Source organism: Papaver somniferum, chromosome 6 (assembly GCF_003573695.1).
Source record: "Papaver somniferum cultivar HN1 chromosome 6, ASM357369v1, whole genome shotgun sequence".
In the NCBI taxonomy this organism is placed as follows: domain Eukaryota; kingdom Viridiplantae; phylum Streptophyta; class Magnoliopsida; order Ranunculales; family Papaveraceae; genus Papaver; species Papaver somniferum.
The window spans coordinates 396,205-417,772 of NC_039363.1; the positions used below are offsets into that span (position 1 = coordinate 396,205).

At 36.5% G+C, this 21,568-nt stretch overlaps 2 protein-coding genes across 2 annotated transcripts; both read right to left on the reverse strand.

The window, feature by feature from the left end:
• Positions 1-7,004: 7,004 nt before the first annotated feature.
• On the reverse strand, positions 7,005-8,024 carry LOC113286519. The gene has a single exon (XM_026535111.1). It carries the CDS (start codon positions 8,022-8,024, stop codon positions 7,005-7,007), a length of 1,020 nt encoding a protein of 339 aa, XP_026390896.1.
• A 9,055-nt stretch (positions 8,025-17,079) lies between these two features.
• LOC113285305 lies at positions 17,080-17,927 on the reverse strand. The gene has a single exon (XM_026534220.1). The coding sequence runs from the start codon at positions 17,810-17,812 to the stop codon at positions 17,192-17,194; it is 621 nt and encodes a 206-aa protein (XP_026390005.1). The 5' UTR covers positions 17,813-17,927; the 3' UTR covers positions 17,080-17,191.
• Between the last annotated feature and the right edge of the window lie 3,641 nt (positions 17,928-21,568).

Below are 21,568 nucleotides of genomic sequence, written 5' to 3' on the forward strand. Positions count from 1 at the left end.
TTGTACTTTTGAAACCCTAAAAACACCAACGCAGCAAAAAACTAAAACAAACTTCTTTTATCACGGAAAAACTTCTAACTCTTTCTCGATCGAATGAATGGAACTCTCTTGCTCGATTTTTTTTCTTTTTTTTATATATATATATTTTTTATTATTATTATTTTTTTTCGATTTCTCTACCAAAACTTACCAAGATTCTTTAACTCTTTCTACCTCTCCTCTCTCCCTCTCACCTTGCTCTGATACCATGTTAAGGATCGAGCAAGAGAGAGGAGAGCATAACCGCGGAAGCGTAAAAGACTACATTGATAATAATCTTCGTATCTTAATTCTTATGGCTTAATAGCCTATTTATATTGTTCACAAACTTGACGACCACTCAAGATACTTTCTTAACTAAGATCAAACTCTAAACATAGAACACTTTCCTAATATAACTCTCACAACTTAATGTGCATATCTCCTAAATATAGACTCTCATATATTATTTCCTAATAAAAGGTCTCATTTTTCAAAAGTGCATAATACTCGGTGTCCGCCATTGAGGAAGAGAAGCAGCTTGAGAATATGTGAGAGGCTCAAAGTCATCATCATTAGTTAACGGATGTTTAGCAGCAGCATAAATTTTTGGCTTAAAAATACCATCTTTAGCACGAGTTTTCATTGGATGAGTAGTTGCTAAGTTGCCTGGAGGTGGAGGTGAAACTGATTCAAAATCTTGAGTTGTAGAATCTTGTGTAACCAAGTCTTCATTTGTTGTAGATAATGGCAGCGGAGAAATTTGAGCATATGGAGAGGAAGAGGACGAAATAGCATCTGAAGTTGATGAACGAGAAGGTGTACTTACTGCGGGTGATGCAGGTGGCAATGACGGATCTGATGCAATAGGGAGAGTGGGTTGTGGGAGTAATGGTGGAGAAAATAACAGGACAAGAATCTGCAGTATGTGGAGTAGTGGTGCTCGGACCTGCAAACGGAAATTGCTCTTCTACAAATTTGACATGCCGATAAATATATAAACGCCTATAACCTTTATAAGCGGAATGATATCCAATAAAAATACAAGCAAGGGAGCGTGGTGCAATTTTATCAGCTGCATAAACACGCAAATGAGGATATGCTAGACACCCAATAACCTTCAAAGACGAATAATCAGGAGGTTTATTAAATAATTTTTGGTATGGGCATAGGTTACCCAAAACAGGGGACGGAAGGCGACTAAGAAGATAACATGATGTTTGAAAAGCATCAATTCAAAAAGAGTGCGGCAGAGAGGCTGTGTGAAGAAGAGCCCTACCGGTATCGCCAATATGGCGATGACGGCGTGCTGCTAATCCATTTTGTTCCGCAGTGTGGGGGCAATAAAATCGATGATAAACACCTTGCGTATCAAGATACGGCCTGAATTTTTTAAACTCGCCTCCGTTGTCGGATTGAAAGACCTTAATTTTCTTTTCTAAAAGATTTTCTATCTTAGATTTAAAGACAATGAAATTAGTTAGAGCATCCGATTTACGGGCTAGAGGTAAAATCCATACAAAACGGCTAAATACATCCATGATTAACAAATAGTAACGAAAACCATCCCGAGAAAGATGAGGATATGGTCCCCATAAATCAGCGACCACCAAATGGAAAGGAGAAGTATATTCATTTAAACTCAATGAAAAAGGTATTTTAGGACTCTTACAAATAAAATAACAATGGCATGGCATAATTCCATTAGATGTAACAGGAAGACAAAAGTTCCTAACGACTTGCTTCACAGTACGAAGCATTGAATGGCCCAATCTTTGGTGCCATATATCTAAAGAGGACTCTACATTTAAAGCCAACGATGATGGAGCAGGAGATAACACTGCCAGTTCAAATTTGCATAAACCATTTTCAATTCACCCGCGGAGCACCACTTCGTTCGTGTCTCCCGGTCCTTGACAAGGAAATAAGAGGGGTAAAAGGCAAAATAAACATTATTATCCACAGAAAATTGAGATACGGAAATCAAATTTGCTTTAATTTTTTGAACATGATAAAGATGATTAAGATGAAAAGAACGTCCCCCATAAATAAAAGAAGCCTTACCATAATTTGCAATATCCAAGGAATCACCGTTACCTATTCGTACTTGATCAGGACCATTATATGGTGTTTGAATATGCAAATTTTGCATATCACCAGTAACATGATTAGAAGCGCCAGAATCTGTTATCCAATGATTTGGTTGAATTTTTGTAGAATTCCTAGCACATATTACACAAAGCAAAATGCAAAGGCTCATCACCCTTGTTAATGCAGAGAATTTACAATGCGTTTAATTTTTTTCTCTAGAATTTTTTTCTTTTTGGTCTTTTTCAGCGGCTGAGCTTCGTGTTGATAACGTGTTTGAGGAAAAACAGAGAAAAAACCGAAGAGTAAGAGAGATTCTATTGAAGGGGTAGCAACCATATTAAGTTGGGCCGCACGTCTATGGGTCATATGCGTTTAATTTTTGTAGAATTCCTAGCACATATTACACAAACCAAAGTGCAAAGGCTCACCACCCTTGTTAATGCTAGAGAATTTACATCAAAAGGACTTGATGAATATTGCATGTTTAATAAGATTAGTATAGAACATCTTATACCCAATGGTCTTGCAGAGGCTACCATCAAAGGTTACAGATGGTGTCTAAAGAATAGGTTATGCTCACCAACCTATCTTTTATTGCTTTGGGGATATGCAATATTACACGCATCTTACTTAATTTGTTTTTAGAACCCAATACTAGTCAACCTTTTCTGCGTACCAGTTGGTAACTGGATTTAAGCCTGAAATTCGTGTTCTTACGCATTTTTGGTTGTACTATATATGTGTCGTTACGACTCTACATCGTACTATGATGGGTCTTCAAAACTGTTAAGTAGTTATGTTGGAAATGAGTTCCCAACAATTATCCGCATTTTAAAACATTTGGCAGGAGATCTCTTACCGCTAAATTTGCGGGTTATCACTTTAATGATACCGTCTTCCCGTCGTTAGGGGGAGCTAAGTAAAAGTATTTTCTAAGGGAACGACAGGAATTGTCGTGGTGTGTTCCCACTGTGTCTCATATTGATTCTTGTGCTCCACAAATGTAAATGTGAAGTGATAAAGAATATTCGACTTTCAGAATGTACACTGATGTTGATAAAGTGATGAGATCACATATACCAGCTGCAAACCTACCTGCAAAGTTATAAATCCTCAATATGAGATATACACCATAGACTAAGGTGTTGCAACTACACTTAGTGGAAGTGTGGTTGAGGCCGTGGCTCCATAAAGGAAGTTGGAAAAACCATTTTGTTCGATCAATCCTCACCTAGAAACAAAGTAGGTAAGTAGGGAACAACTTATTTATATTATTAGAAATCATCTCGTTTGATTGTCTCTGACTATGTCCAAGAATCAATACTGGAGGATTCTCCGAAGTTTAATGATTCCAGAGAACAATGAAATCCTATTGGATTATGAGAACACAGACGAGTCAATGGAAAGATTGTGCGAGCATATTAATGATTATTTCTATATATAGTTTCTCAAGTAAATAGAGCACGATGAGATCGAACCATGCTTATTATTGTTCAATTCAATAAATAGCATATTTGGCCTACGCAATCCAGGTAGAACATAGTTCTTTGGAAAATATACAGGTATTTGGTGTGGTAGTGCTAACCAACCAAGTGTAAAGCCTATTGGACATACATAATTAATTTGTCATAAAGCAAACTGAGAAGAAAGTAGTCTTAAAGTACAAAGACTCACCTTGTGGCGCGAGGTTTATCACAAAGCCCTGGAATTGTTCTCTTGTAATGAACGTTATCGAGTTCCGCTACTTAGTTAGCTTGGTAATTTCAAAAGGACTTGAAATGCAGCATATGTACGTGGTTGTTACGTATCTCTAAAAGAATCAAGAGATACAATGCCCAAATCAAATGACTCTAAACCACAGAATGCATTTACAGTTAGATAGAACGTTCATTTGAAGATTAAAGCAATCAGGCGGAAGTGGTATACCCGTCTAAGTGGCTATTTGATTTGGAGGGGATAGAAAATTAAGTTATTTTTTTTCTTCTTTTCTTATATATTCACAAGAAAGTTCCTAATTTGGAATTGTAGTCATTTATGTCGACGGTACAGACATGATGGGTATTCTTGACGTAATAAGAGACCTTAAAAGCTATTTAAAACAGAATTTGAGATTAAAATCTAGGAAAAGCTCGACCAAGTACTGAGCTTGTGGGATATCATTCCACCAGTTTGCATATGTCTAAAATTTTCAGGAAATTTAATAAAGACATGCATCCTGATAGCACTCCCATGATTAGTCGAGGTTCAAATGTAAATGTGTGACCATTTCGTCTAAAGGAAGATGACGAATATGTGTTGGAAGATGAAATTCTCATTTCTAAGTACAATAGATGCATTGTTGTACTTAGTATAATAATGTACTCGATTAAACTTTACATCCTCAGAGAACTTGTTAGCAAGATATAGATCTGCGCCAACGCAGCGTCATTGGAATGGTACGGTGAATATAATCATGTACTTAAAACTAACCATTCACATAAATTTGTTTTATCCCTGCAAAGACATAAAAAGGAATGCTAATGAAAGTGCAACCCAAAAGTTGTTGATTATGAAGATAATAATCTCTTCTCCAACAAAAGTAATCAGAGGAAGATATGGTAGACTATTTTCTAAGTCATTACCGATATTCAGTTTCAAAAAATACATGACTAAAGGAACTGTCTGGAAGAACTCTGAAAGTAATCAGGGGGAGATGCTGACATCAAGGGAGGATCCAAGGATATGATGTCGACATAATTTACTTCGAAATTGAAGTTGTGTTGTACTCTTTTTCCCTTCAACCGAGAATAGTTTTTCCCAAAGGGTTTTGTTACACAACAAGGTTTTTAGCGAGAAAATACTAAAAACATTAAGTATGTTGAACATCGAAGACATAAAGATCGCGTTGATATTACTGAAAATATCTGAATCAAATAAATGAAATGAGACCATTAAGCAACGTAACTTCCAGAATCAACAACACGGTCTTATAATCATCCAAGTCACCAAAGTATAGTGTGATAAACTCCTTTTGACTACATTAGACTAATGAAAATTGTCTGACATCAGGGGGTGCATCTAATGGTGTGTTGAACTCTTTTACTTCACCGAGGTTACTTTTTCCCACAGGGTTTTGTTCCTCGAAAAGGTTTTTAATGAGACAACAACAAACACCGGGAATGTAATTTCCCAGCTAAGACTATTGTTTTTTCTATAAGGATTTTCTTCCTTAGAAGTTGTGAAGCAACTAGTCAACTTCAATGAAGCAAAGTGATCATCTGCAACGAATCACCTTCACTTGTATCTGTCACGTTGTACTCTTTTCCCTTCATCAAGATTTTATCCCACTTGGTTTTCCTTGTCAAGGTTTTAATGAGGCAACGTACACATCCAACTATGTTCTAAGCTACTTATTGTAATCTTTTTCTTTAGTCAGGTTTTGTCCCTCTGGGTTTTCCTGGCGAAGTTTTAACGAGGAAAATTGACTTAGATCATCGATCTTTGAAGATCGTATTGCATGTGATGAACTACATGTGAAATACTACATGTGAAGAGTTGTACCAAGGTTTTATCCCACTGGGTTTTTCCTTATCAAATTTTTAATGAGGCAAATGATTTTGGCACAAGTCATTAAGGAGAGGACGACATTTGAAAAGTTACATTCGAAGCAGTATATGTGAAACACTGCGTATGAAATTCCATTGGACCGCACAAGGGGAGTGTTGTAGGACCTACGGCCCATAGATGTGCGGCCCAACTAGGTAATTAGGATTTTCCCATAATTATATATAAAGCATATTCTGCTACGTAATATGGTTGTTGCCCCTTCAATAGAATCCCTCTTGCTCTTTGGTTTTCTCTCTGTTTTTCCTCGAACAATTAAGTGTTTTTGTTTCACTTTGGTTCAAAGTTTTTACTTTTATTTCATTTCTACATCTAGAAGATTAATCGCATATATTTTCTTTTTTCAAACTATAGTTTATTCGGTTTACATATCCCAATCAGGAATTAAGTTAGTTATTACAAACTTTGAAAGTACAAAAACCACGTTGCCGGTATTGCCTGGTTGGCCTGACGTGATCGATTGATATGCTCACTCCTGAGGTGATTGTAGGTATCCATGAGAACCACTGCTGCTGGAGATTGGCACCTAAAAAACATCTTTTGGATAAGTCTGTCGCAATATGTTTCAACTTTCTGAGCTAGGCTTAAAGAAATCGAAAGTAAAAACACAAACTAGTAAGAGAGTGAAGAGTTGAGTGCTTGTAATGGATTGCACTGAGGATTGTTCATTTGTTTGTGGTGTTTGTGTTCTCAATTGTATTATTCTTTATTACTTATCAATATAATTATCTATTTTTGCTGATAAAAAAAAAAAAAAAAGTAAAAACACAAACAGATGGATCTTATTCATGCACTCCAAAAAGCAAAGCTTACAAAGGATATATCCATCAACCTCGAAAGTTCTTCCAGCACAGATAAACTAACAAACATGCCAATAAAGTTTCAAACAAATACATAAACAAAGCGGGTTCAACTAAAGTTTAGCTGTTGGCATGGCAGTCTGCTCAACCTTGAAGGTTTCGTTGAAGGCATTGACACCAACAAACCAACCATCGTCTTTTTCATAGATTTTTTCCGTCCCATCCGACAGAATATCGGTCTGAGTATAAGAAAAAGGAATGCCAGCAGTGCCCTGTACCGCCATCAGACTTGCAGTCACAATACTCTTAGACGGCACCTCAACTGTATAAACAGACCCCATCTGTACTTCCCTTTCCACCGTTTGTCCCCATTCGTACGAACTGGTAAACTCTACGGAATACTCAATCGATGCTTCCGCCACCTCTGGCACACCAGATGTCAAGGTTGTTTTTACACCTAGACTCAGAGATAGGCTTGCATTCCAAGTACTACTATGAGTATCTGAGATCTATTGCTACCGTCATGGGCGATAAGGTGTTATTTTCGACCCTTTTGTTTATAAGCACAACGGGTTTTCCTTTAGTTGTATTTGCAGCAGGGATCCGAAAAACGACGTTATCGATTTTCCTTGATATACAAGGATCCTCGATTTTCAGGCGAGAATACTCGTCAACATATTTGTTGAGGGCAGCTAGGCAGTCGTCCTCGCCATCATACGATAGTCTCTTGAGGTAAAGGTTGTCTCTGAGGCTTCTGAAAGCCACCAGATTTTCTGCCAATTTGACGGGGATAAACATGTTATTGGTGATGTGGTTATCGCCATCAGATCCGTCTGCACCTACCCAAAAACCATTGTCCTTTCTCCATAATTTACCATTAGAAAGACACTTAATGCGTAGGCCTCCATTTCGACTTGGAGTCACCTCGTATTCCGTATTAAATCCCTCAAGTTTATCAGTGTCAAAAGCCAAGAATGTGTCGCCCCTCTCACGGAGGTACCTGTTATTGTCCCCCTTGATTACGATCCGGTTCGGGAACATCACTACGGACACCCAGTTGATGACAAGAAACTTGTCGTACCCATCTCCATCCGCCTTTAAGCAGTCAACGAGGGTGGAAGAGCCCGTATGCAAGCAAGCGAAATTTCCAGTACCGATATGGCGAAATCGTACCATGGTATTCTCGCCAGCAGTGTCGAAAACAGGCTGGAAAAGTGTGCACGACCATTTTGTTTGATCCTCCTCAGGTTCAGAAGCAGTTGCAGTGATCCAGTTATTGGACGCATCCACAGTTGACAAGTACTTATTGTTGTACATACATCTGATATTGAACATTCCAACAGAATCATCGTCTTTCCCCTTCTCCAACTCAAACCTCGTGTCACGATCGAAACTGTATTCACCTCCAAATTTGAGAGCCAGAGGTACCTGCGAATTTCCTTCAACAGTGCGCAAGTATCTACCATTATAATCTGATTGGAGTATGACATACCTCGGCAGTGTTTCTGCCATGATTGCATGTACCCCACTATTTTCATGCAGAGGAACCGCTATTCCAACTCCACCTCCATCAACAGGAGGACGTACAACCAACGATGTGAACTTGTACAAAGGAGTTCTTTGTTTTGGAACAAGAGACAAAGAAGAAGAAGTTGGTTTCATTTTTCTTTTGTTTTCTTTTCTTTTCTTCCTTTTGTGTGTTTCTGTATGTAACTTGTATGCCTTTTTTATAGGCCAACCCGAACTTGGAGAACAATGAGATGGGAGTTTTAAAATGATAGTGGATCTAACACCCTATACTTCAACTTCACCAACTGGAAGTACTGTACTATATTTGCACAAGTGCCAGCAGAAGTAGTTGCATCTATTATATTATACATCAATAGTAATCCGATAAAACACAAGGATTGAAAGTTTCAAAGCTTAACCCCACGATCCCATGTCATTCAACTGTCCCAAAAGGGTTCATGAGAGTCTACCCTTTTTAAGGTTTTCAGTGGCTAGAGCAATTAATTTATTTAAAATTTAAAATTTAGAGCTATCAGGAAAAACAGGATATCAAAATGCATGTCCCGGATCAAATTTTTGAAAGAGTGAAACCCGAGTTTGGCCTACTAGCTACTTAAACAGCGGCCATAACGTATAAATATGCATCTAACTTCGGATTGGTACGAATCAAAGTTTGAAGGAATCAATCTGAGTCGGCCTGGTTAAACAGCTGCCATAACATTCAGTCATAGGAAGGAGTAGACTTAATTTAGGTTTTTATAGTAAGAAGATGCTAATTAACGCGTTAGACATAACGTTCATTTATGGTTTAAGCAGTAGATTTTCGTTACTTAATTTAGTATTATAGATGCTGATCAACGCTATCTTCTAGTTCCAATCGAGTTCCGTCACATGTTTTTGCATGTTCCGCTGCCTATAAGTATCACATTTGCACTGCAAATTGACATGTTGGCCTATAAAATATCACAACTAAACATTTATAAGCAAACACTTGACAACATCAATTATTTGTTTATGTTTATCATAGTATTAAGAGTACTGGTTGCACCCTTGCTTCCATCCTACCCAGATCTTGTTCCAGTGGCGGACCCAAAATTTTTAGTTGGGTGAGGCAATACGAAAAAATATTTTGGAATCATAACTAATCACAAAGAAAACTATCAAAATTTTTGATATAAACATCTGGCTTGAACACAGATACGAAGCTATAATCATCAACTCCCACCTTAAATGAATCCATTCAAATATTAGTTGATACAGATAGACATGATCAATTGGGACTTGCACAACAAAGATGAGAACACTGTGAAGGGTTGTTATCATTCTTTGTGGGGCTCCTCTTAAGAATGCATTGTGCAACATCGTTTTCACTTCGCACGGAGCTTTGCAGCTTTGAAGAACAAGTTAATTAAATAGAGTAGAAGTAGGTTCATTTGAAGAGAGATTGTTAAACTAAAACCTAAAATCCCAACAATTAGCCTTTTTTCCTCATTTATTTCCTTAATTTGATTGCTATAACGTTTTTCATCCTCATATTTTCTGGACGAACCAAAATTTAGGTGGGTCCAGTGACCCACCCACCTCACTAGTAGCTCTGCACCTGTCTTGTTCAGAACTAACTGTTGAAGTTAGAGACTTGGTCGACTAATGGTGCCGGAACTAGGGGTGTGCAACGGACGGACGGTTGCGGATTAGGGGTCACCCGCAACCAAACCGTCAAAATTGCGGATTTGAAAAATCAAACCGTGACCGGCCCAATCACCCGCGGATTTTACATCCGCGGATCCGCGGATTGTGCGGTCCGGTTGCGGATTAACCGCGGATTAGGGATAAAAAAAAAAAAAATATTTGGGCATGTCTTTGGCATGAGGCCCAACTCTCTCTGACTCGCAAGTAAGTTGTTGGAAAGGTCCTGAATAAGCAAACAATTAGCTGGGCTTACTTGACATCAAAAATAGGTCCTGAATAAGCTATTGCAATTAGCTGGGCTTAGTGACCATCACATTCAATTAGCTGGGCTTAGTGGCTTATAGCTAATGGAGAAGAGTCAGATGCGGTGCGGTTGAATCCGCGGTTTTCAATATTCAACCGCACCCAAACCGCTAAAACGTGCGGATTTGAGAATCCCATCCGTGTCCGGCCCATAAGTCTTGCGGTTTGGGTGAAATCCGCAATTTTGCGGACGGATACGGGTCAAATCCGCGGTTCCGGTTTTTATGCTCACCCCTAGCCGGAACCAGAATATAAGTGTGGCGAGGGGCTTGATAGATGATTGGGCTTGCAAAAAAGAATTGCACCGGGCTTAAGCCCAGGCTTGTTATATCAACCCAACTTAAAATGCAAATTAAAAATCTTTGGCTTCTTGAGCTTTGGAGGTGACTTCAGCCGGGAGTAGCTTGGTTGTAGTTCTGACTCTGATCTTGACGTCCCAAAACTGTCTTGCATGCTTTGTATCAGGTGCACGAGTGTATAATAACAAAATGAATATGCATCCCTAAGCTGCTAGATTTCGTCTCCGTTTATAGATCTTTCCGGTAGCGAATCTAATGGTCTAGAGGCACGTTCTGATATTGTGCTCTTACATGAATATATGAAAATCATACTTAAAATTCAAATGGGAATTTTTTACATTTGAAATCAATTTAAACGGTGTTTGGTAACTCGGTGTGGTTTTGTTTATAATTCTCGTATATTCACATTAAAAGTAACTTTTCGACCTATAAGAAATTTTAAGAATTTAAAAACAATTTCTATGAAGAAAAATTATAACTTTTCCTACAATAAAATCATTTTACTTTTAAATTTTCGCATTAATTTCTTCCTTTAATATCCAAAGCTCCAAATATCTTAGAAGTATTTCTCGAAACAACCATGCTTGGAAACCTTAGAACAATTTGTTGAAAACATAAAGCATGTTTGGAAACCAGAAACAAAAGTTAATCCCAAACGTTAAAAGGAAACACAACTTGTTTCATAAAAAGTTTTTTTTTTTTAAAAGCCATTATGAAACTGTATTCCGAACTATTTTTTTGTGCAAAAGTAACTTCTGAACTGTTGTGCAAAAGTAATAATATTTAAACTGTTTTATTTTTCAAATTTGAACTAACTTCTAGTTGTTTTAGCGAGATGATTAGAGAGATGAATATGAGCCAAACTGCTCATTGTTCTTCGTTCTGAAAGTGCTTATGAGCAGTTCGGCTGATAATTTGAACTGTTGTGCAAAGTAACTTCGGCTGATTAGCGAGATGAATATGAGCCAAACTGCTCATTGTTCTTCGTTCTGAAAGTGCTTATGAATAGTTCGGCTGATAATTCATTTATAAACCATAGCCAAACTTCCCAGGTGGTTAATACAGTGTTAGGTTCGGCTAATACCTTCCCAGCCTTCCCCTGCTGAACCTAAGAAGCGAAATTTATCCCAAGTGGTTGTCAGGTTCGGATAACCCGATAAGATCACTTTCAAGCCGAATATATCTCTGTAAACACTTCGAAATATTGATTTATAGGCTTTAGGTTCGGCTGACTCGTGTTGATGAGTTATCAGCCGAACTTCCATCTGTAGACTCAATTCTTTCGATCTTGTTTTGACCATAACTTCTTCGTCCGATGTAGGAATGACCTCATTCTTTTTGCGTTATCTTCGTATTTTCATTCTCTTGAAGATGAAGATAAAATCTACTTGATTTTAATGGGTTGAATTTAGAACTTGTTCCGGCGTAGCGTTAGTAACAATTGTTGCCTAATAGTTGACTTCATTTTCATGGGGGACCGGATTGTTCCCATCCTTGGAAGTGATCCTTAGTATCTTCGTGAATTACTTCTACTGGATCAGGTTGATTTTCCATCAGTATAGGTCCGGAAAACGTGATCTACAAAGAATACCACAAGGTTCAATACAACGAAGGAAAAATTAATAGTTAGATTCAACTTATATGATAATCATAGAATGTGCCGAATATTGTACATGCAGAGGTTTCGGGTTATTTAATATTCTAAATATGTGCCGAACAATCAACAAATTTTGTACCAAACGATTTTTAATGGTATGTTTGGCTCATACGATTTTTATTATATAGGCCGAACCTTTAATATTTTTTATTCCAGAACTCTCAGGAATAGGTTCGGCTTTCTAAGAAAAATTTATACAAACCGAACTAGTGTCTAGAAAATGGGTTGGAAGTGGAAAATATATGTTCGCCGCATACCTAAACAGTTTCAGCTAGCCGAACTGTTCATCAAGGGATTGGTACGGCTCATAGATGTATGCCGAACCTCTTCCTGGTTCGCCAAACCTCAATGGAAAAATAAAAACTTTTGATAATTTCGAGCTATAGATTAAGCGTAGTATAGAAGTGTTCATGTGTATTAAAAGCATTGGGTTCCTCATGAATGTCTTTATAATATGGATTTGGCTCATAAAACACATCATATTGAGTTTGTGTTTGAGTTTGAGCTTGAGTTTGTGTAAAATCATTCTCATAATCTAAGAAATCAGCCATTTGGGAATCATTGTTGTAGTTTATGTGTATTTTCCTAGGTTTTTTAGATGAATAATGACCCTCCTCATCCCCCATTGAATCAACAAATAAAATTTCTCACTTTCCCCTTCTCCTTCTCTCCTTCTCAATAAATTTTTTTTCCCCAAAATTTATCATCTACACAAACAAACCTTACAATTCTGAAAATTATCTTAATCACTAAACAAAATTTTAATCACTAATCCAGATTATTAACACGAATACATAAAGAGCAGATATGTCATTATAAAAAATTTGGGTAAGAGGCTTTCTGATTTTTTTTATTTGGCATCCGTTTTTGTCTTTATTAAGTATGCCCAGAAAGATTCACGTATGCCTAAAAACAGTCTTCTTAAAGAAATTGAGGACTACTCTTAAGTTTTTGGGGTGGATATTGGTAGTTATTTTCAGTCACCCCTTATCTGAGTTTTTAATACCTACTTTACCCTTGATGCTTAACTTAAGTTAATGTGATGATTAATAAGTGTTAGTGTAATGATTAATAACTGATTAGTGATTAGTGATTTATAAGTGGGATTTTTGTTATAGACATTATTATTGAGAGATAATAATAAGAAGAAGGAAATAGGAAGAACAAGATGGGTGAACCCAAAAAAACCTATTTTGAGTTTAGTAATTATGATATGGGTGATTCATGTGATGATACCTCATCCTCCGAATCAGAACCCCCTTCACCTCCTAGTGTATATGTCATGATCCGGAAATGAGTTATTTTTTAGATGATGAAAGCTTTTTGTCCCAAACTCAAGCTAACAAACCAAATGATGGATTTTATCAGCCACAACCTGAAGATGAAGCTTTGGGTACTCAGGTTATCTCATATCTAGTTAATGTAGCTTGAATTGTGCAAAAATTTGGCCGAACTGAAAGTTTCTGGAAAAAAATTTGGTTAGGTCAACCTAGTTCGGTTGCCAAATTTAGCAGACGCAGGTAACCGAACTCCATTTTAATGGTGGATTTTGAGAGTTCGGTTTTCTTTTTCCAGAAAATATAACTGAACTATTTATATAGAGTTTACAGTTCATAGTTCGGTTTAGTCTATTTAAATACTTTGGTTATTGAACTTCGGGTTCGGCAAGAGCGCAAAATAACTATATGAGCGTAGATAACCAAACCTCGGAGTTCAGTTTAGTCGATTTTTTCATTTTCATGGCCGAACTTTTACATAGAAAATCTATTGACAGATTTCGGTAACGCCCTAAACTTTTTCTAGAAACTACTTAACCGATCTTTGGGTTCGGAAGGGAGATAAAAATAATTACATTGTCGAACTTGTAAGTGTTTCTTATTTGTGGTATTGATGTTGTGCTTTTACTTGTAGGTTCCATGTCATCCAATAGAACCAATGGAAAACCAACCTTCCCCGGTTAGTATTTCGTACAATGACACATCCCATCACTACATGAATGATTTGGTATTCACAAATCCGAAAGATACAAAGAGTTGGGCTAGACAACATGCACAGAAAGACATGTGCGTATTAGTATTGAATGTGAGAGAAAGCAATAATTGCTTTGAAATGGTTTTTCAGAGAAGCGGTGATCCCATTAAAAGCCACAAGAGGAAGGATTATGTTTATAAAGGAAAGATAAATAGGAAGAACAAAACTTTCCCAAAGAAGATTAAATTCCCATTCAAGGTTGTATTTAATTACAATGAAGATTTGGGTGGATGGGCTCTCTATATGGTTATGCAAGGATCTTTTTAAGACAAAAGTTAAGTGATTCAGTAACAGGTTATGAAGGTTATGCAGTAACTTTTGTAAGCATGACGTTAAAATCGGAGAAGTAAAATTGAAAAAGGGTTATCCATAAGAAGTTTGACAGGTTATGATGTGATTTATGATAAGCATAACCTTTGATGCACCTGCATAACTGGTTATGCTCCTTTTTTTTTTGTACTGCATAACTGGTTATGCACATTTTTTTTATGTACTGCATAACTTGTTATGCACCTGCATAACTGGTTATGCACATTTTTTTTGTACTGCATAACTTGTTATGCACCTGCACAACTGTTTATGCAAAAAAAAGTTGTACTGCATAACTTGTTATGCACCTGCACAACTGGTTATGCACATTTGTTTTGTACTGCATAACTTGTTACACATCTGCACAACTGGTTATGCACATTTATTTTGTGCCACATAACCAGTTATGCATCTGCATAAATGGTTATGCACATTTGTTTTGTACTGCATAACTTGTTATGCATTTCTTTTGTACTGCATAACTTGTTATGCATCTGCACAACTGGTTATGCACATTTATTTTTCCTGCATAACATATGTTATTTAAAAGTATAACACATGAACTATTGTAGATGCATACCAGACACTTCCTTTATCTTCTTCACATCATCTTGCTTTGCCTTCATTTTTATCTCCATCAGTGGTTGGTCAATATCTGTTTCTCCTTTTTCATATTCAACATCAACAGGTAAAAATGATGTTAAAATCAAAGAAGAATAAAGTGATAAAAATGATGCTAAAATCAAATAAGAAGAAAGTGAAAGTGGTTGGTCACATTCAGGATGAAAATCATGTTAACCTGATTTCTTCTCTTTTGACTTCTGAAGACGTGTTTTTGTTGGTGTTTCGTTCACTGTTGTTGAAATAAATTGATTTCTAGGGTTTGTAAACTGTAAGTAGTTTCTAGGTTTTTTTAGAGTATGAAATTGATTTTCTAGGGTTTAATCATCTACTTAAATGATCGTTTTCTTTGAATGATGGAGAAGAAATTTACTCTGCAAATCCGTTACAAAGTTTTTGGAGGAGGAGAAAAGAAACTGTTGAAGAAGAAAAGAAACGGGTGAAAAAAGAATAAATGTTGTGACCGTTCGTCAGTTAATGGAACTGCCCGAAACCGCTGAGAGAAATAGAGTAACTATGCAGTTTCTAAATTATTTAAAAAACTTTGGGTGCGACAGTATTCAAAATTAATTATGGGCCTGGCGGTAAGAAAATAATTTTTTTTGGGCTTGCGCCTAATTTGGAACGATTTTTTAGGGACTACTCCCTTTTTGTGTGGGGACTACTATGGATGGATATTGGAAGTAAAGTTGGGTCACCCCTTATCCTAATTTTTTAATACCAAAAAAGCCCTTGAAACTCAAATTAGTGTTAATGTAATGATTTCTTATTGTTAGTGTAATAATTAGTTAGTGATTAGTGAGTTAATAATATGATAGGTTTGTTAGAATCAGAACTATTGGGAGAAAGAAGAAGAAGAAAAGATGAACAAAGAACCCAAAAAAATCTTCCCCAAACTCAATGTGACAAACCAAATGATGGATTTTATCAACCACAATCAGAAGATGAAGTTATGGGTACTCATGTATTGCGCAAATTTAGTCAATGTAGCTTGAATTGTGCAAAAAATGGAAAAATCGAAAATTTCAAGAAGAAACTTCGGCTAGGTCAAAGTGGTTCCCTAACCTGCCTTGTGACGCAACCGAACTGTTGTGTATGTAGAGTTCGGTTACTTAGTTCGGAAGACGCAGATAACCGAACTCCATTTTAATGGAGGTTTTTCAGCTTTAATGGAGTTTTTGCTTTCAGAGAAAAGTTCGGCTAGGAAAAAAAGTTGCGATGCACTGAACTAAAAGTTCGGCTGGGAAAAAAATTCGATGTAACCGAGCTCAATATATAGTTTTTCAGAGGAAAGTTCGGTTAGGAGAAAAAAATTGCGACGTAACCGAACTAAAAGTTCGGCTAGCAGAAAAAGAAAAAAAGTTGCGACATAACCGAACTAAAAGTTCGGGTGGGAATTTTTTTTACGAGGTAACCGAACTTTTTTCTGAAAAAAAAACTCCATTAGAGCTAAGTTCGGCTAGTTCGACAAAGTGTTTCAGATAATTCCTAACCGAACTTCTCTCTGCAACTTCCATTTTCTACTCATTTTAATGATTACTGCTTATTTTTCAACCAAAAACGAATGACAAGTAATGGGTTTGCGAGAATATCTATGTTAAGGATTTAAATTACGTGATATATATGTTTATGGTGGTGGTAGTCGGAGTTGGTGGCGGTGGACGACGATGGTGGAAGGAGATGGTGATTATATATATATATATACGTGGTTATTAGATTGGAGTAGTCCCCACTATTTTGGAGTAGTCCCGAAAAAATGGTTCCTAATTTTCCCTATTAATTTTCTGGACTTTGAGTCAGGACCAAATCCTACCAAACGGTACAGGCCCAATAGAGACTAACAAGAATTTTCATCTCGAGAAACCAAAACTCTCAAAAAACAAAATTCATCAAAATGACAAAATCTGTCTCTCGACTCAGTAATCTTTCAAGATTGAGCAGTTTGCGCTTACAACAGACAAACTTTGATACGAAGCTAATTAATTCTGAGTGAATCGATTTCTTAACTGGGTGATGATTAATTTAACTCGAAATTTCATACCTATGTTAAAATGCAACCAGGTTGTTCTAGTAGAGTAGTAGTGATGCTCAAAACATCGCAAATTGCAATCATGAATTCATATATATCATTAATAATAATCGTGTTTAGTTACTGTATTTAATTAAGAAATTTAACACAAAGTAATTCCAGAGTTGCTGCATACAAATCCGCACACAATCAAACCAAAAAGGGTGAAAGAAAGTAGAGATTTTCACCAAATTCAGGGTAGGTAGAGTCTGGAAGTACCCAGAATTGTTCGATTGTTGTTATGAACTCCGCCACCTGAAACAACTTTTGCACCACCACCTTCTCTTTTAATGGGCGGCGATGATACCGTTTTTAAATCCTCGATATTTGCATAACTCTTCCTGGCCATCATAACACCACCACCTCGTTTATCTGCACCACTTGCTGATTTACTTCCTCCTCCACTAAGTCCCAATTTCGAGTAGTCTTTTGATTTCGATGACGGCGGTGGTGTTCTCATCTCAAATATTGGTTTTCGATTCTCCTTCCTTAAAATAGCAGAGAAATTTGGCACTGATTGACCCACCAAAGATGATCTTCGATTAACCACCGGTGATGAATTTTTATTAATTTCTTTCATCATCCTTCTTTGTTGCTGCTGTGGTGTTGGTAATGGTGGAGATAACAATAGCTGCTTCTTTGAAGATCCAAATTCAATATCACCATTATCTTGTGTTTGATCAATCATCCTTTTCCTTATCTTTCTTTCTCGCATCTCAGAATAAGCTTTATATCTTGGCCCTCTTTGGAGATTGACATCAAAAGTAAAAGCTTCTTTGAGGCATCCTTCTTCTACTTCTGTGAGATTTTCCATTCTGAATTGATTCCAAAAAAAGAGTGAGAGAGGATTGATTAGTGAAGAAGAAGAGGGTGTTTGGTTTTGATGATTTCTTCTCTGGTAATGGAGAAGAGAAGAGTCCCTCTATGTTTTGTTTTGTGACCGTTGTTGCTTTAGACTCTACTAGCTGAGAAAGGGAAATAATAAGAATAAAATAGGATCTAAAACGGTCCGATACATCGTAGATTTTCAAAAAAAGGAGATTTCAAACGTTCTTATTCTCAAAGTAGGGCCATGCGGTCAGTAAATGTAAAGAGGCTTTTTATTGTAATCTTTTACTCTTCTCAAATTAGTACAACAGGTGCACATTTTCTTTTTGGTTCGCCTACGGTGGACCTCTAGGGTAGTCCAAAAGCACGGCAGAGCAGACCGATAGCCGTTCCTATGGACTCAACAAACTTGAAGTTTATTGATTTTGTTCTCAATATGAACTCAATAAACATGAAAAATAGACGTACAAACCAACAAATTTGAGTGAGTTGGATCATGTACTGCGCGCTTGATGAAAGCCCGGGAGATTGTGGAACAAGCGTTGGCAATTGAGCCAGAAACGCGCGGGCCATCATCAACCGCTGGCGAGTTTAATTCCAATGCTCGTGGTTATTCCTCACACGCCCGGTACAATTCCCCATTCCCAAGAATTATAATAGTTTTTTATTCACTTTATTCTATTTTATCTCACTTCATCCTATTTTATCTCACCTACATATTATATTTTATATTTTATCTTTATCCTACAAAATATTTTATATTAAAAAGAAATATTAGTGGGAAACCAAACCTGTTCATTTTCCTCTAGTTTTCCATTGGGCCATAAGGGAATAGATGCTTCAAATATTAACAAAGATGTAAAATTTGTTAAAGCAACTAATTCTTCTCAACCGTAGGCTTCCATTGTTGTCAAAAATGATACTATTTCTTGTAAAGAAGTAAAACCAGTCAAGCCTAAAAACTGTGTTCAACCAGTAGCAATCAAAGAGAGCACTTCTGCTAATGTCAAGAAAGCAACAACGTTGAACAAGGATAAGAAGAAGAAGAAGAAGAAGAAGAAAAAGAAAAAAAACTCGTTGAGCTTCAATGCAAGAGGATCCACAAAAAGGTAACACTAATACTCATACTTCGTAAGTTTATACTATGCATTGTTATTATTGTGGTAATAAAGGGCACTTGTAATGGGGGTGCAAAGTTCGTAAGATGCAAGATGCACTTTTTTTGTATCAAAAGAATTGGCTAAGATTGCTCCCCAAAGGAACTCAGATCGATATTGTCCAAAGTTTAGGCAAGAAAATTATTATAATGATAGTTCAAATTTTTCATATCACTCGACAAGGTCATCTTATAAAAGACCCCATTATGGGAAAAAATATGACTTTGCAAATACTAAGACAAGATCTGATGTTCCAAATTGGAGAAAGGTTGTTTCGCAAAAAATCCAAAATGGCAATGATCTTAATGGTATGAAGGAGAAAGATGCTCCTGCGAAACCCAACCCTAAATGGGTCCCAAAGTCCTCCATAGCCAAGAAGGGGTCAAAAGTTAGTCACAAGAATGTCTCTCAGTTGTTGATTGTTGGTGACAATAATTATAAGAGTTTTCTTGAAAGACTAAAGAAAGGCATCATGTCTGAAATCTCTTGTACTAGTGAACGTTGTGATAATGACACTCTTCATCACAAGTCAAAGATGAAAAACAAGAGATGGAACAAGAGAAAAAAAACAAGCAAGGGGTCAAGAATGATGATTTTGTCTTAGTCACCCGTGACGAACAAGACAAGGATCAACTCAACACAACCTAGTTGTGTTGGAATGTGCATGCTCACCGTTGTTCTCAATTTTTTGAAGGGTGAGGAAGCACGTGAAACAGAGCACATGATCTCTCGGTTATTATATGACTAATTAACATCTTTAGGCATATTTATTTTCTTCTATACTCATACTTTCTCTATCTATATTTGAGCTTTTGATAGAAACAGTAATTTTGAGTTTATCATATTGATATCTACTGATCATATATGTGTAGCTCTTGTTTTTGCAGTTAAAACGAGTTAAGAATCACTGAATTCGGACATCGTATGCAAAAGTTATGTCAATAACAGTTTAGTGTTGTGATCCGTCACAAGTAACCTCTTGTAACCGATCCTAGTAACCGGTCCAAGTGACTACTTAAGATTTTGTAACCTATCCTAGTGATAGGTCCATACGAAGGAGTGTAAAACTGTTTTGCCCATAACTTCTTCATCCGAACTCGGAATGACCTCATTCTTTTTGCGTTGGTTTCGCAATTCAATTACTTACAAGATAGAGGTAATTTAAATACTTGATTCTTTGTTGAATATTTATGGTGTATTGCATTTGTGTTATGGAATGTTTGATTTCGGTTTTCATAACCTTAATATTCGATCTCATATGGTGAACCCATATGGTTTGGGTGACTTTTTGATTTAGCGGGATTGAGTTCTAGCCCATGTTGGTAGCCTTTATCAAAGGATCATGAGGGATTCTGTTTGAAACAATATGTGAAAAATTCACAATATGTTGAATCGTCTTTGGTTTAACATAAAAAAATATGTGTTTCGGGGTTTCAACTTTTGCATTGCAATAGTTAAAACCGGTTTTCAACCTTTCTCTGGTATAGGTTGGTCTTTGTTGTTGTTCTTTTGTCTTGCGAGAGGATGACAACATAACGGGGGAGAGTTCTATCTTGAACTGGCGCTTAATGATATATCTTAAGTGGAGAAGAGGATGCAGAATTTGAGGCTTATACAAAATTTTGGTGCAATTGTGGTACTACAATGTCTATGTTTGTTTTAATTGCTTCCGGTTGAGGTAAATAATTACACAAGTTGATTTATTTGATTTGTATGAATTGTTTATGGCTAACAAAAAAGGTTTTCTGGATGAATTGTTTAGTCCAATTCGATTTCGGATAAGAGAAACTAAGTTAATTCTGATCTTAGTTAGACTTATCAAAGTGAAGGTTTCGGTTATTCACGTCTAATCGAAATCCTTAACAACAAATGCTAGTTAACTAACCTAGTATTTTTCTTCTTTAAAAAGTGAAAGGTCTAAGTTATTGATGAGAATAACTAGAACCTGATGAGAAAAAAAGAGAGTTAATTCTGATCTTTATTTTGGTCTTATCAAACAAGCAATTGTATTTGTACAATCAGTTTAGAAAAGCAACTAAGGTGTTTAGTCTATTTTTTGGTTTGCTAAACTATTAGGGAAAATTGCTTCGGGCAATTATTTCCTTGTTAACAAATCAAAAAAAAATTACTTTGTAGTTACGGTTTTGATATTGGTTATCAAAAATGGTGTGTGGAGCCGTAGTTCTTAACTCTTATAGGTTTTGCAAGTCTTTTGAGATTTGTAAGATCCTTTAGGTTTGTCCTTTATTTGCTCGTACCTTTGTCATTTTGTGACAAAAGGGGGAAGAAATATATGGACTAAACAAGTGATTTAATATTGATTTGGTATCACTAAGGGAAAGGACAATGGTGCTTAAACGTTATATCTAACAAAAGAGTAAAGGATAGAATAAGGGTTAGTAACATATCATATGATGATGGGAATAACAAAGACATGCGGATAGAAAATCTACATATCCTACCTTTAGGGGGGGTGGGGGGGTAATTGTGTCAACAACGGCATTTATGGATTGAATGTATACATGTGATTGTGTTGTTGAAACTTGGAATCAAGCGTATGTATAATGAATTCTTGTAGTTTGTTT

Bases quoted from the DNA above. Each gene is read 5' to 3' on its own strand.
- LOC113286519 (XM_026535111.1), bottom strand. From the start codon at position 8,024: ATGGCAGAAACACTGCCGAGGTATGTCATACTCCAATCAGATTATAAT.
- LOC113285305 (XM_026534220.1), bottom strand. From the start codon at position 17,812: ATGGAAAATCTCACAGAAGTAGAAGAAGGATGCCTCAAAGAAGCTTTT.